The sequence below is a fragment of the Mesoplodon mirus genome (assembly GCF_964341445.2).
Source record: "Mesoplodon mirus genome assembly, chromosome: 6".
NCBI lineage: Eukaryota > Metazoa > Chordata > Mammalia > Artiodactyla > Ziphiidae > Mesoplodon > Mesoplodon mirus.
The window spans coordinates 118143990-118160266 of NC_138982.1; the positions used below are offsets into that span (position 1 = coordinate 118143990).

A 16277-nucleotide genomic window follows, 5' to 3' on the forward strand; every position below is an offset into this window, starting at 1 on the left:
GCCACAATAACGTTCGTGGTATAACTAGAACATGCACCTTTGTTTGCCTGGGAAAATCTCAGTTTAGACCCATTGTTTTTTGCATAATTACTCACCATGTACTCTGGGGCAAGCTTTTTGAATGAAGGAACGTGGAAGTACTAAGAGGCTGGCAGTATCTTACTGTACTTCTTAAGGCATCAGCTCCCAAATGGCTCTGTGACATTGACTCATATGCTATGGATCAAAGTAAGTCATATGGCCAAGGCCTAAGTTTGTGGGGCAGATACAGCTACTCCACTTGGACATTCTGTAAAGTCAAGTGTCAAAGGGTATATATAGTCCCAGCAGAGGATGGATCCATTTCTCTTCTGATACAAGCCTAAAAAGCAAATATGGGTTTTGGCGTGAATACCTTACTGTGAAAGTTAGCTATTTAAATTTCAGTAAGGGAGGTAGGGTAGGTGGGTGTCTCCAGTATGAGATGAGTAAATGAAGTTAGTGTTTCACTGAATAATTGGATATCTAAACAACCCTGTTAAAAGCTACAAAGGATTATTATACATTATTGAACTCCAGGATAGAGTTGTATGATTTTTCAAACACACTCTCTAGTCATTCCAACCTGATCAATAAAATAATTTATAAATCAAGAAGTCAAGCAAATGTGTGCAAAATTAGTTTTAACTTCATTGTTGGTTTTGCTGAATTGTTTACCTTGCTCTTTCATTTTTAGAATAATTATTTTAGGCTATAAAAAACCTTTGGAAAGAGAGGATCTTTTCAAACTAAATGAAAGTGATTCCTCCTATATTGTGTGTCCCATCTTTGAAAAACAATGGAGGAAGGAAGTTTTAAAGAATCAGGAGAGGCAAAAAGTAAAGGTAATTAATTATTAAATTCTTAGTACTTAATTAAAAAACTAGTAAAGCTTGTTCCAAATATGAGGTATCAATATAGAAAATCCCTTAAATATGTGAAATAACAAGCCATTTCTATAAGTATAATTGGTTGTCATTGCAGCTAAATTCTGTCATCAAATTATTAAGCATCTCCTCCCTTCAAAGCTCAGGAGCAAATGTGTTGATATGTATATAATTTTTGGCATCTCACCAATATCTTTCCTCATCCATCATGGCAAAGATGGTCTGCATATCTCAGAGAATCATGTCTGTTGGTCAAAGTAAGTCATGTAGTGACCAAGGCCAAAGCTTGTGGGGCAGGGATAGGTTCTCCACATATAGCATGATACACACACACACACACACACACATATGAATATATATATAGTCTTTAGACTTCTCAAAAAGAAACTATAATTTGAAGATAAAAACTGTATTATTTAAACAGTTTCAAAACTCACAAAAGGGATAAAATAAAATATTTTCCACTTATGCCATGTGGTATAAATAATACCATGTGGTTTGGAGACATACCATGCCAATGATATGGGCCATATTTTCAAGTTTAGCTGAATTTATTCTTTTTTTGTTGCTTTACTATCTTTGGAGTACAATACTAATTTTATGGTTAGTTTATATATATTTTATATATTAGTTCTGTTCCCTTTTCCCATTGTTTTTATTTTCTTTAATTATGTAGTCATCTTTTCATAAAGAGGCACATACCAGGAAACCATCTCTACTCCGTGCATTGTGGAACACCTTTAAGTTTGTCCTGATTCAAGTTGCTTTATTCAAAGTGTTTGCTGATGTTTTGTCCTTCACTAGCCCACTCATAATGAAGTAAGTTGAAGTCTTGTTTTTTCTTCTTCCCACAGGAAAATGATAAGCAAATCATTCACTAAAAAAGAGTGAGATAGGTCCCAATTACAAATTTTATTTAGAATACAGGCAGTCTATTACGTTTGCCTGTGATATGAATGTGAATTATGATACTATAGTGAGTAATTACTGAAACCTACCATGTACTAAGCACTGTTCTAAAATCTTTATATTAATTATCTTATTTAATCTTTACAACAATCCTATGATGTAGGAAGTAATATTGTACCCACTATCACAATGCAGAAAACAAGAAATTCTAGTACTTTGCCTAAGACCATACAGCTAGAAAATGCCAGAGTTACAATTCAAATCTAGGAAATCTGGCTTGAGTATATGTTTAGAAAATGAAAGGACACATACCTCTACTATTTTTCTTAGCTGTGGACTTTTGGGAATTGAAATTTATCAGCCAAGGTAACAATATATAAATATATATAAATATTTATGTATGTGTATATTATGTGTACACATAGAGAGAAAAAAATTAGAGAATTTCTATAATATTTCTATAGTATCTATATGCAAGGATTCATGGGCAGACATTAAAAGTGAGTCCTTGACTATATGCTACCTTTTTCAAGGGGACATTGCCTTACCTCTGCCTGTCATATGAAGGAAATGCAAGAAAACATTTTTTTATGAACTAAAAATTATATTTTTTGTTTTGAATAAGTTTTCAAGTTGGAGTTTTTAAGAACCATTTAATGCATGAAAATAGAATTAACCCTGAGTTGCCTGGATCCCAAATAATATTCAGGCACATATTTATCCAATATTTATTAAGCACCTACTACATGCCAGACTATTCTAAGTAGACCATGGGGATAGAGCAAAAATCCAAAAGTCCCTGCTCCATTGACACTGAGAAGGGAGAGATAAATAATCAAATGAATAAATGTAAATTGTATTAAGAAATAATCAGTGCTAAGGAAAGCAAAGTGCAGCAAGGCAATAGGGTAGGGAATACCAGTCTGGGAACTGGAAGTTGTTTTTTTCTGTGAGGTGATTAGGGAGGACATTTGTTATAAGGTGATATTTGAACAAAGTTCTGAAGGAAGTTAGGGAGGAAGCCGAGACCACATTTGTTGCAAACAGGAAGCACAAGTAGGGCTAAAGCCATGAGGCAGCAGTGTGCTTGGTGTCTTTGAGGACCCTTAGAAGGCAAGTGAGGCTGGAGCAGGGAAGCTGAGAGGTCAGAAAAGGAAAGTGATAAGACTGAGGTCAGAAAGATTTGGGGGCTGGAAAAGATTTTGAAGGGCCTTATGGGACGTGATATATTAGAAGGGAAACCTTTGAAAGATTTTGAGCATAGAATGATATGATTAGACTTCAGTTTTACAGGAATCTCTCTAGCTGCTGCACAGAGAATAAAGTAGAGCAAGAGTGGAAGAAGGAACAGCTAAGATAATCCAGGCAAAAGTCATTGATGGCTTCAACTAGGTTGTAGCAATGAAGGTGATAAGTGCTCAGCTTCTGGCCTTATTTTAAAGGTAAAGCCAACATAGTGCACTGATAGACTGAACGTAGGTTGAGAGAGGAAGAAAGGAGTCAAGGATGGCTCCCGGGTTTCTGTTAAATCACAAGGTAAATGAGTTACCATTTATGGAAGGTATGGAAGTCTCAGGAAAGAGTCAAGTAGGGAGTGGAATTTGCTAAATTTGAAATATATATTAGCCATTCTGCAGAAAAGAATTAAAATAGCAGACCTGACTGCTGTCCTTTGGAAGGCCTGTTTATAGGGCTGGCCTTTGGCTGGCTGTTGGAACTTGAATTTCAGGGGGGTTCCCACTACCTTAACTGATAGGAGTGGTGCAGTATGTCCAGACTGTTTATACAGTCAACGTGGTCCATGCTGAATACCTGCTTTCCTTCTGGGAGTCTGGAATTTGGGCAGGTGTTAGGAAGAGGGTGCCCTGGATGCTGAGTCTTTAAAGGGCTTCCCTGGTGGACAACATTTAACATATTTGCCACAACTAGCTGCTGGGAGAATTTAGAAAGTTCTCTGTGACTCTACTGAGAGAAGACTTTTTGAAGCTTGTACCTGTTTTCCCCTAGACTTCACCCCATTGACCTTTTCTCTTTGTTAATTTGGTTTTACATCCTTTCACCATAATAATTAATAGTCATGGATATGACTATAAGCTGAGTCCTAAAAGTTGTTCTAATGAATCATTTAACGAGGGAGTGGTCTTGGGGATCCCTGACAGACATTTAGGTAAAAAGTTTGAATGAGCAATCGTCTACATAAGTTTGGAGTTAGGAAAGATACAGGCTAGAGTGATAAATTTGGGAACTGTTCCAAATTAGACTAGGTATATCAAGCTACTGTTCTGGATGAGCTCACCTTAGTTACAGTGAAGGGAAGTAAAGATGTCCACACAAAAAATCACAAGCTTTTTTCAGTGTGTAGAGGTGGTGAAGACAGGGAAAACCATCAAAAGATAGTGAGAAGGAGTGGCTGGAGCAGAGAGAGGAGAACCGAAAGAGAATGGTGTTAAGGAATCCAAGGGCAGAAGCTGTTTTATTGCTATCAGAAAACTGTTTCTGTTGTTTTCACCCCAGAGTCTCTATTTGGTTCCCTTGTCTACAGACATATAAGCCAAATATCTCCTGGATTAACTGTCCCCTCCTCCCGCAGACAAAATAACAGATGTCTCATTCCCCCTGCCTCTGCCCCTCACCTCTGAATATCCCAGTTATTTTTATTTTATTTTATTTTATTTTATTATTATTATTAGTTTCTGCTTTATAACAAAGTAAATCAGTCATACATATACATCTGTTCCCACATCCCTTCCCTCTTGCGTCTCCCTCCCTCCCACCCTCCCTATCCCACCCCTCCAGGCGGTCACAAAGCACGGAGCTGATCTCCCTGTACTATGGGGCTGCTTCCCACTATCTATCTACCTTAAGTTTGGTAGTGTATATATGTCCATGCCTCTCTCTCGCTTTGTCACAGCTTACACTTCCCCCTCCCCATATCCACAAGTCCATTCTCAAGTAAGTCTGTGTCTTTATTCCTGTTTTACCCCTAGGTTCTTCATGACATTTTTTTTCTTAAATTCCATATATATGTGTTAGCATACGGTATTTGTCTTTCTCTTTCTGACTTACTTCACTCTGTATGACAGACTCTAGGTCTATCCACCTCATTACAAATAGCTCAATTTCATTTCTTTCTATGGCTAAGTAATATTCCATTGTATATATGTGCCACATCTTCTTTATTCATTCATCCGATGATGGACACTTAGGTTGTTTCCATCTCCGGGCTATTGTGAATAGAGCTGCAATGAACATTTTGGTACATGTCTCTTTTTGAATTATGGTTTTCTCAGGGTATACGCCTAGTAGTGGGATTTTTGGGTCATATGGTAGTTCTACTTTTAGTATTTTAAGGAAACTCCATACTGTTCTCCATAGTGGCTGTACCAATTCACATTCCCACCAGCAGTGCAAGAGTGTTCCCTTTTCTCCACACCCTCTCCAGCATTTATTGTTTCTAGATTTCTTTGATGATGGCCATTCTGACTGGTGTGAGATTATATCTCATTGTAGTTTTGATTTGCATTTCTCTAATGATTAATGATGTTGAGCATTCTTTCATGTGTTTGTTGGCAGTCTGTATATCTTCTTTGGAGAAATGCCTATTTAAGTCTTCTGCCCATTTTTGGATTGGGTTGTTTTTTTTTTTTGCTATTGAGCTGCATGAGCTGCTTATAAATTTTGGAGATTAATCCTTTGTCAGTTGCTTCATTTGCAAATATTTTCTCCCATTCTGAGGGTTGTCTTTTGGTCTTGTTTATGGTTTCCTTTGCTGTGCAAAAGCTTTGAAGTTTCATTAGGTCCCATTTGTTTATCTTTGTTTTTATTTCCACTTCCCTAGGAGGTGGGTCCAAAAGGATCTTGCTGTGATTTATGTCTAGGAGGTCGGTCCAAAAGGATCTTGCTGTGATTTATGTCATAGAGTGTTCTGCCTATGTTTTCCTCTAAGAGTTTGATAGTGTCTGGCCTTACATTTAGGTCTTTAATCCATTTTGGGCTTATTTTTGTGTATGGTGTTAGGGAATGATCTAATCTCATACTTTTACATGTCCCTGTCCAGTTTTCCCACCACCACTTATTGAAGAGGTTGTCCTTTTTCCACTGTACATTCCTGCCTCCTTTATCAAAGATAAGTTGACCATATGTGGGTGGGTTTATCTCTGGGCTTTCTATCCTGTTCCATTGATCTATCTTTCTGTTTTTGTGCCAGTACCACACTGTCTTGATTACCGTAGCTTTGTAGTATAGTCTGAAGTCAGGGAGCCTGATTCCTCCAGCTCTGTTTTTCGTTCTCAAGATTGCTTTGACTATTCAGGGTCTTTTCTTTTTCCAAACAAATTTTGAAATTTTTTGTTCTCGTTCTGTGAAAAATGCCAGTGGTAGTTTGATAGGGATTGCATTGAATCTGTAGATTGCTTTGGGTAGTAGAGTCATTTTCACAATATTGATTCTTCCAATCCAGGAACATGGTATATCTCTCCATCTATTTGTATCATGTTTAATTTCTTTCATCAGTGTCTTATAATTTTCTGCATACAGGTCTTTTCTCCTTAGGTAGGTTTATTCCTAGATGTTTTATTCTTTTTGTTGCAATGGTAAATGGGAGTGTTTTCTTGATTTCACTTTCAGATTTTTCATCATTAGTGTACAGGAATGCCAGAGACTTCTGTGCATTAATTTTGTATCCTGCTACTTTACCGAATTCATTAATTAGCTTTAGTAGTTTTCTGGTAGCATCTTTAGGATTCTCTATGTATAGTATCATGTCATCTGCAAACAGTGACAGCTTTACTTCTTCTTTTCCGATTTGGATTCCTTTTATTTCCTTTTCTTCTCTGATTGCTGTGGCTAAAACTTCCAAAACTAGGTTGAATAAGAGTGGTGAGAGTGGGCAACCTTGTCTTGTTCCTGATCTTAGTGGAAATGGTTTCAGTTTTTCACCATTGAGGATGATGCTGGCTGTGGGTTTGTCATATATGGCCTTTATTATGTTGAGGAAAGTTCCCTCTATGCCTACTTTCTGCAGGGTTTTTATCAAAAATGGGTGTTGAATTTTGTCGAAAGCTTTCTCTGCATCTATTGAGATGATCATATGGTTTTTCTCCTTCAATTTGTTAATATGGTGTATCACGTTGATTGATTTGCATATATTGAAGAATCCTTGCATTCCTGGAATAAACCCCACTTGATCATGGTGTATGATCCTTTTAATGTGCTGTTGGATTCTGTCTGCTAGTATTTTGTTGAGGATTTTTGCATCTATGTTCATCAGTGATATTGGCCTGTAGTTTTCTTTCTTTGTGACATCCTTGTCTGATTTTGGTATCAAGGTGATGGTGGCCTCGTAGAATGAGTTAGGGAGTGCTCCTCCTTCTACTGTATTTTGGAAGAGTTTGAGAAGGATAGGTGTTAGCTCTTCTCTAAATGTTTGATAGAATTTGCCTGTGAAGCCATCTGGTCCTGGGCTTTTGTTTGTTGGAAGATTTTTAATCACAGTTTCAATTTCAGTGCTTGTGATTGGTCTATTCATATTTTCTATTTCTTCCTGAGTCAGTCTTGGCAGGCTGTGCATTTCTAAGAATTTGTCCATTTCTTCCAGGTTGTCCATTTTATTGGCATAGAGTTGCTTGCAGTAATCTCTCATGATCTTTTGTATTTCTGCAGTGTCAGTTATTACTTCTCCTTTTTCATTTCTAATTCTATTGATTTGAGTCTTCTCCCTTTTTTTCTTGATGAGTCTGGCTAATCGTTTATCAATGTTGTTTATCTTCTCAAAGAACCAGCTTTTAGTTTTATTGATCTTTGCTATCGTTTCCTTCATTTCTTTTTCATTTATTTCTGATCTGATCTTTATGATTTCTTTCCTTCTGCTAACTTTGGGGGTTTTTTGTTCTTCTTTCTCTAATTGCTTTAGGTGCAGGGTCAGGTTGTTTACTCGAGATGTTTCCTGTTTCTTAAGGTGGGATTTTATTGCTATAAACTTCCCCCTTAGAACTGCTTTTGCTGCGTCCCATAAGTTTTGGGCCATCGTGTCTCCATTGTCATTTGTTTCTAGGTATTTTTTTTTATTTCCTCTTTGATTTCTTCAGTGATCAATTCGTTATTAAGTAGTGTATTGTTTAGCCTCCATGTGTTTGTATTTTTTACAGATCTTTTCCTGTAATTGATGTCTACTCTCATAGCATTGTGGTTGGAAAAGGTACTTGATACGATTTCAATTTTCTTAAATTTACCAAGGCTTTATTTGTGACCCAAGATATGATCTATCCTGGAGAATATTCCATGAGCACTTGAGAAAAATGTGTATTCTGTTGTTTTTGGATGGAATGTCCTGTAAATATCAATTAAGTCCATCTTGTTTAATGTATCATTTAAAGCTCGTGTTTCCTTATTTATTTTCATTTTGGATGATCTGTTCATTGGTGAAAGTGGGGTGTTAAAGTCCCCTACTATGAGTGTGTTACTGTCGATTTCCCCTTTTATGGCTGCTAGTATTTGCCTTATGTATTGAGGTGCTCCTATGTTGGGTGCATAAATATTTACAATTGTTATATCTTCTTCTTGGATTGATCCCTTGATCATTAGGTAGTGTCCTTCTTTGTCTCTTCTAATAGTCTTTATTTTAAAGTCTATTTTGTCTGATATAAGAATTGCTACTCCAGCTTTCTTTTGACTTCCATTTGCATGGAATATCTTTTTCCATCCCCTTACTTTCAATCTGTATGTGTCTCTAGGTCTGAAGTGGGTCTCTTGTAGACAGCATATATATGGGTCTTGTTTTTGTATCCATTCAGCCAATCTGTGTCTTTTGGTGGGAGCATTTAGTCCATTTACATTTAAGGTAATTATTGATATGTATGTTCCTATTCCCATTTCCTTAATAGTTTTGGGTTTGTTATTGTAGGTATTTTCCTTCTGTAGTGTTTCTTGCCTAGAGAAGTTCCTTTAGCATTTGTTGTAAAGCTGGTTTGATGGTACTGAACTCTCTCAGCTTTTGCTTGTCTGTAAATATTTTAATTTCTCCATCAAATCTGAATGAGATCCTTGCTGGGTAGAGTAATCTTGGTTGCAGGTTTTTCTCCTTCATCACTTTAAATATGTCCTGCCACTCCCTTCTGGCTTGTAGAGTTTCTGCTGAGAGATCAGCTGTTAACCTGATGGGGATTCCCTGTGTGTTATTTGTTGTTTTTCCCTTGCTGCTTTTAATATGATTTCTTTGTGTTTAATTTTTGCCAGTTTGATTAATATGTGTCTTGGTGTATTTCTCCTTGGATTTATTCTGTATGGGACTCTCTGTGCCTCCTGGACTTGATTAACTATTTCCTTTCCCATATTAGGGAAGTTTTCAACTATAATCTCTTCAAATATTTTCTCAGTCCCTTTCTTTTTCTCTTCTTCTTCTTGAACCCCTATAATTCAAATGTTGGTGCGTTTCATGTTGTCCCAGAGGTCTCTGAGACTGTCCTCTGTTCTTTTCATTCTTTTTTCTTTATTCTGCTCTGCAGTAGTTATTTCCACTATTTTAAATTCCACGTCACTTATCTGTTCTTCTGCCTCAGTTATTCTGCTATTGATCCCATCTAGAGTATTTTTCATTTCATTTATTGTGTTTTTAATCGATGCTTGATTCATCTTTAGTTCTTCTAGGTCCTTGTTAACTGTTTCTTGCATTTTGTCTATTCTATTTCCAAGATTTTGGATCATCTTTACTATCATTATTCTGAATTGTTTTTCAGTTAGACTTCCTATTACCTCTTCATTTGTTAGGTCTGGTTTGTTTTTATCTTGCTCCTTCACCTGCTGTGTGTTTTTCTGTCTTCTCATTTTGCTTATCTTACTGTGTTTGGTGTCTCCTTTTTGCAGGCTGTAGATTTGTAGTTCCCATTGTTTTTGGTGTCTGTCTCCCGTGGCTAAGGTTGTTTCAGTGGGTTGTGTAGGCTTCCTGGTGGGGGGGACTAGTGCCTGTGTTCTGGTGGATGAGGCTCGATCTTGTCTTTCTGGTGGACAGGTCCACGTCTGGTGGTGTGTTTTGGGGTGCCTGTGTCCTTATTATGTTTTTAGGCAGCCTCTCTGCTAATGGGTGTGGTTGTGTTCCTGTCTTGCTAGTTGCTTGGCCTAGGGTGACCAGCACTGTAGCTTGCTGGTTGTTGAGTGAAGCTGGGGGCTGGTGTTGAGATGGAGATCTCTGGGAGATTTTCACCACTTGATATTATGTGGAGCTGGGAGGTCTCTTGTGGACCAGTGTCCTGAAGTTGGCTCTCCCACCTCAGAGGCACAGCACTGACTCCGGGCTCCTCAATTTGGGATGATGTGTTGTCTATTCATGTATTCCACAGATGCAGGGTACATCAAGTTGATTGTGGAGCTTTAATCCGCTGCTTCTGAGGCTGCACAGAGAGATTTCCGTGTCTCTTCTTGGTTCTCACAGCTCCCGGGTCTCAGCTTTGGATTTGGCCCCGCCTCTCCGTGTAGGTCGCCGGAGGGCGTCTGTTCTTCGCTCAGACAGGATGGGTTTAAAGGAGCCGCTGATTCGGGGGCTCTGGCTCACTCAGGCCGAGGGGAGGGAGGGGCACGGAGTGAGGGGCAAGCCTGCGTCGGCAGAGGCCAGCGTGACGTTGCACCAGCCCGAGGCGCGCCGTGCACTCTCCCAGGGAAGCCGTCCCTGGATCCCGGGACCCCGGCAGTGGCGGGCTGCACAGGCTCCCCAGAAAGGGGGCGTGGACAGTAACCTGTGCTCGCACACAGGCCTCTTGGCGGCGGCAGCAGCAGCCCCAGCGTCCCACGCCGGTCTCCGGGGTCCGCGCCTGTCTCTGTAGCTCCTTTAATCTGCGCTCTTAATGCCCTCTCCTCGCGCACCAGGAAACAGAGCGGGAAGAAAAAGTCTCTTGCCTCTTCGGCAGCTCCAGAATTTTTCCCGGACTCCCTCCGGGCTAACCGTGGTGCACTAACCCCTTCAGGCTCTCTTCCCACCGCCAGCCCCAGTCCTCTCCCTGCGCTCCGACTGAAACCGAATACCCGAGCCTCAGCTCCCAGTCCCGCCCGCCCCGGCGGCCCGAGCAGACAAGCCTCTCGGGCTGGTGAGTGCCTGAGGGCACCGATCCTCTGTGCGGGAATCTCTCCGCTTTGCCCTCTGCACCCCTGTGACTGCGCTCTCCTCTGCTACTCCAAAGCTTTCCCCCCTCCGCCACCTGCAGTCTCCGCCCGTGAAGGGGCTTCTAGTGTGTGGAAACCTTTCCTCCTTCACGGCTCCCTCTCACTGGTGCAGGTCCCGTCCCTATCCTTTTGTCTCTGTTTATTCTTTTTTCTTTTGCCCTACCCAGGTATGTGGGGAGTTTCTTGCCTTTTGGGGGTCTGAGGTCTTCTGTCAGCGTTCAGTAGGCGTTCTGTAGGAGTTGTTCCATGTGTAGTTGCATTTCTGATGTATCTGTGGGGAGGAAGGTGATCTCCGCCTCTTACTCTTCTGCCATCTTCCCCCGGGATCCTATCCCAGTTATTTTTAAGTAGTTACCACTGAGTAATTACCATTCATCTATGACCAGAAGTCCATCTATGAGAGATGCATTGGCCAACATCTTCTCTCCTGCCCTGTTCTAGTGATCTATGGCTGCAAAATTAGCCACTTCAAAACTAAGTGGTATAAAACAACCATGATTTTATTATGTGCATGATTTTGTGGACCAGGACTTCAGAGAGAGATTGTTTTTCTCTGCTCCACAATGATTGGGGAATTAACTGAGTAGCTTGAAGGGTTGAGATAGTTGTAGCAGCTCCAATAGAGACATACATCTGGGAACTTGGACCTGGCTGTTGGCTGAGTGATACCTTGATTCTTTTCTGCATCTGCTGGTACCAGAATGTGAATATGGCTTCTAAACTTATATGCCTGATGCCTGGGCTAAGATGGCTGGAAATGGTCATCTCTCTTTCCCACTTTTTCTCTCTCTCCACAGCTTCTCTGAGTGGTTAGCTTAAGCATTGAGCTCTCTGGTGAGTTGATCTTCTTACATAGCAGCTGGATGTTCCCAGAGTAAACATTCCAAGAAGTTTAGGCAAGTCATTTTACGACCTAGACTTGGAAATCCCAGAATGTCACTTGGGCCATATTATTTTGGTCAAGTAATTCCTTAATTCAGCTCAGATCCGAAGGGAGGGGAATTAGGTTCAAATTCAAAATGAGAGGAGTAGCAAGTGATCCCTAGCCATTTTTAGTCATGTTCTGATTTCCATTTGCCAATGACTGACTACTGCTCAAGAAACTCATTAGAGAATCTCACTGTGGTCACTCTTTCTGAAAATAGTTATAGACGATAGCAATTCAGTGTCTCTGTGTTCTTCCCAAATGTGCAGTCTGTGGGGTACTAAAGAATTGTTAAGTCCTTGGCTGTGGGGTAGAGAATTGTCTCCCTAATTTTGTCACACACTTTTTATAACATACTAGCTTGATCACACCTGCAAAACAGAAATTTCAACATTGCATTGAAATGAATCAGCTGCGACATGTCTTTCTTCCTGAGTAGACTATAAGTTCCTCCAGGAACTTACTCAATTTTTGTGTCCTTAGCTCCTAGCACAGAGCCTGGCACATAGAATGAAATACAGTTTCTGAATGGATTACTGAGTAAATGGACTTATTCAAAGCTACGCTTTTCCAAGAAACACTCATTCTAGAGTAGCTGAATAAGTTTACAATTCCCACATTGGAGAAGAATTGAGTCATCAGAATTTTATGAATTTATATGATCATGTCTCATGTATAATAAATATATCAAAATAATACTTTCATTAATTTACTACTAGAAGAAATTTGTTTCTTGTTGATCATGGTGCTTACTCTTTTTTCCCATTTATTGAGATATTCTAATGTCAGTCAAACAAAAAAATGAGTATTTATATCTGATATCATGAATATAGATTTACGGTCTTTACCATGCCTTGATCACAGATTATTTACAGTATTTCCTGGAAATATTTTTAGTAGTTCCATATTAATATAGTGATAGTCATTTAGTTGTTTGATATTATGAAACAGGAAACAGTCTAATTGATAGATGTATCTACAGTAAGAAGAATAGTGCTTCTCATTCAGGAAATTTAATTCTGAGACCAAGAAGTTATTTAGTAAGTTGCTTTTGTAAAAATAATTTGGAGTCCCAATGGATGGCATCTGATAGACATCAACTAAAAATACAGAACCTCCTGTTGTATAATGTTTATGTGGGTTGTGGTCACTTCAAGTAGTGATTTTCAGTGACTAGAGGTTTACAGTAGGATTATTAGAGGCACTGGTATATTTGATTCTAAGGTACAATTTTAATAAAGATAATTTTTGAAATACTTGGTTTATAAAGCAATTTGGGCAACATGAATTGCTTTAAAGTATACATCCATTAACTGTCCAAGCTGTCAATAAAGTAGATCGAAGCTTAGATAATTAGAACCGTCCCCATTGTCTAGATGTACCCAGCATTGACCTTAATCACGATGACCATGTTGTCACCAAACTTAAGAGGAAATAAGTAAAGGTAGAGGAGAGGGAAATTGGATATGCATAAAAGTAATTAAAGGTGAGCTATAATTCAGGCCTTTAAAGAAACAGTGTCTTTTTTGCCATGCTAAGAGATTCTCTACTTAAGTTCTAATTGTCATTTCCCTATGTTTAACAAAATGCATGATTTCAGCAAAAAAAAAAAAAAAAGAACTTTTAAATGTCTCTGTGTCTCAATTTTCATGATGAAGTTAGGCCAGAACATTTAATTATTTGATGAGATTGCCATATGAAAACTAGAAAATATCCTTCTACCCACAAGCCTGCGATAATAATTGTTGATTCTATTTATTATATATGCTTGAGTAAAAATAAAGGGGGAAAGGATGCCAAATTGGGCAAGTAAAAAAAGAACAGGCAAGAGTGTGTGTGTGTGTGTGTGTGTGTGTATAACATTTTGACAGTACTTAATTCACATAAGCATTTTATTACTTCAGATGTTTAACATTTCTTCCCTTTTCTCAATTTGCATATGACATTCAGGCAAATGATCATTTTCTGTGAACACCGCCCAGATTTTAGCTGGAGTGGCTATGGTTATGCTTTGGCACTTTTTGTCGTAGTCTTCTTGCAAACCTTGATCCTTCAGCAGTACCAACGTTTTAACATGCTCACTTCAGCAAAAATTAAGACAGCTGTAATTGGACTGATCTACAAGAAGGTAAAAGATTGAAGAAATTCCCAATTTCTAAATGAACTGTATCCTTATGTGCTTTAAAATAAGGGATCTGGAAAAATAGAAGTGTATATTAAAAAGTTCTAGTGTGTCCTTTGAATATACATTTATTTTGCTATGAAAGAACTTTGACTCATCAATATCAGTTGCATTAATTTCTTTATAGGGTTCTCTTTCTATAGTCCCTGAAACTTCTAGTCAACTCTAATCCATGAAATTAAAGGATGTTCTTTGTTCACTGTCACATCACTTAACTCCTCCTCAGAAAATGAATGGAATTGAATGTTTTATGGTTGTCTATATCTATGGATCAATAAAGTTTCTTTCCATGATCATTTTCCATCTACATAGTACCTTTTACTTCTGCTCACTCTGTCTTTTCATGCAACAAAGCCATCCTTCTCTCTACAGTCATTACGTATTTCTCTTTGAGTCTAAGCCCTCTCCCACCCACCCCAAAACCTAGCTGATCCTTATACCTAGCATGACCCTAAAGTTTAATTTGTCCTTTCTTGAAAATACAATTTTTTTTAATTCTATTCTTTTTTTTAAATTTATTTATTATTTTTGGCTGTGTTGGGTCTTCGTTTCTGTGCGTGGGTTTTCTCTAGTTGCAGCGAGCGGGGGCCACTCTTCATCGCGTTGCACGGGCCTCTCACTGTCGTGGCCTCTCTTGTTGCGGAGCACACGCTCCAGATGCACAGGCTCAGTAGTTGTGGCTGATGGGCCTAGTTGCTCCACGGCATATGGGATCTTCCCAGGCCAGGGCTCGAACCCGTGTCCCTTGCATTGGCAGGCAGATTCTCAACCACTGCACCACCAGGGAAGCCCTTGAAAATACAATTTTAAATACCACCTCTTTACCATTCAGAGCCTTTTATTTACATGATAGTTATGAACAATTAAAGAGTTTCCTCCGTCCCGTAGTTATCACTGAGTTATTAAATCAACAAGTGTCTTTTGCCTTCTTAGTCTGTATTCCTCTATAAATTGTGGGCTCTTCAGATTTGGAATAGGAACTTTTTAACCTGTTGTACCTTTATCATCTAAGATAGTGGCTTTTACACATTTTTATAAAAGTTGGAAGACTGAGTAAATGAATAAATGAGCCATTGCCTTCAAGAAATTGGGGAGGGGGCTTCCCTGGTGGCGCAGTGGTTGAGAGTCCGCCTGCCGATGCAGGGGAAACGGGTTCGTGCCCCGGTCCGGGAGGATCCCGCATGCTGCGGAGCGGCTGGGCCCGTGAGCCATGGCTGCTGAGCCTGCGTGTCCGGAGCCTGTGCTCCGCAACGGGAGAGGCCACGGCAGTGCGAAGGCCCACGTACCGCAAAAAAAAAAAAAAAAGAAAAAGAAATTGGAGAGAACTATTAGCATACATAATAAATGTGTGGAACTAAATGCAGATATTATAAGATATCAGATAAGCAGGAAATCTACAATGTGTGTAAGCAGTTAAGGAAGGTTTCACATAGAAAGGAGATTTGAAATAGTCTTTGGGAAAGCTGTAGTATTTGTGTAAGTGGAAGGAAATGTAATTTGGGTTGACCTGGGCATGAAGTGTTACAGACCATTTGGCCATATTAGGCCAAAATGGAGGCATAGAGTGATTTTAGAGACTCTGGAATGACCCAAGCGCAATTGAGCCAGGAAATACTAAACTTGAGGTAGAGCCAGCTCTGTATAACGTAGCCCAGATACAGGGTCAGAGAGACTGCCCCAGTTGTAATTTTAATGGCTGTAAATTCTGAGAATTTACAGAATCCAAATATGGAGAAAAGATTGATCAAAGAGTCTAGGAATCAGTTTAAATGCTAACATTTGTTTTCAATATATGGTCTATATAGAACAGGACTTCATTAATTGATTAAAGCATTGGAGTTTAGGTATAAGATTTGGGTGCATTTACAAGCATAAAAGAGTAGATTGCGGTAGAAATTGGAGCAAACTGTCCGAAATAAAAAGGAAAATCAAGAGCTATGGGTGAGTCAATTATAAGGGCAAAAAGACCCTGGAGATAATGTAAGAGGGAACAGAGTCTACAGGAGTGAGACTGTATGGGTCCTTAGAGAATGTTTAATAACAAAGGGCACTCAAGGATCAAAGGAATACGGCAATCAAGCTGGTTCAGTGGATCCTGCGGTAGGGATTAAGATTTAATTCAAACCCCATCAAACAAACAGCGGAAGACATTAGTAGTGACCTGTAGTGCTAGGATGCTCTGGGACAGCCCATGCAGGTGGCACAA

At 39.3% G+C, this 16277-nt stretch overlaps 1 protein-coding gene across 3 annotated transcripts in view; it reads left to right on the forward strand.

Annotated features, from left to right (window-relative positions):
* LOC309806070 (multidrug resistance-associated protein 1-like) overlaps positions 1 to 16277 on the forward strand; it is an 85856-nt gene that overhangs the window by 11827 nt on the left and 57752 nt on the right. For 2 of the 3 annotated variants that reach the window (XM_082624477.1, XM_082624478.1), the window contains exons 3-5: positions 716 to 863; positions 1582 to 1724; positions 13840 to 14017. In XM_082624477.1, the coding sequence (XP_082480603.1) occupies positions 716 to 863; positions 1582 to 1724; positions 13840 to 14017 (469 nt within the window). The remainder of the gene's footprint in view (positions 1 to 715; positions 864 to 1581; positions 1725 to 13839; positions 14018 to 16277) is intronic. The other variant, XM_082624479.1, reaches the window with a different exon arrangement.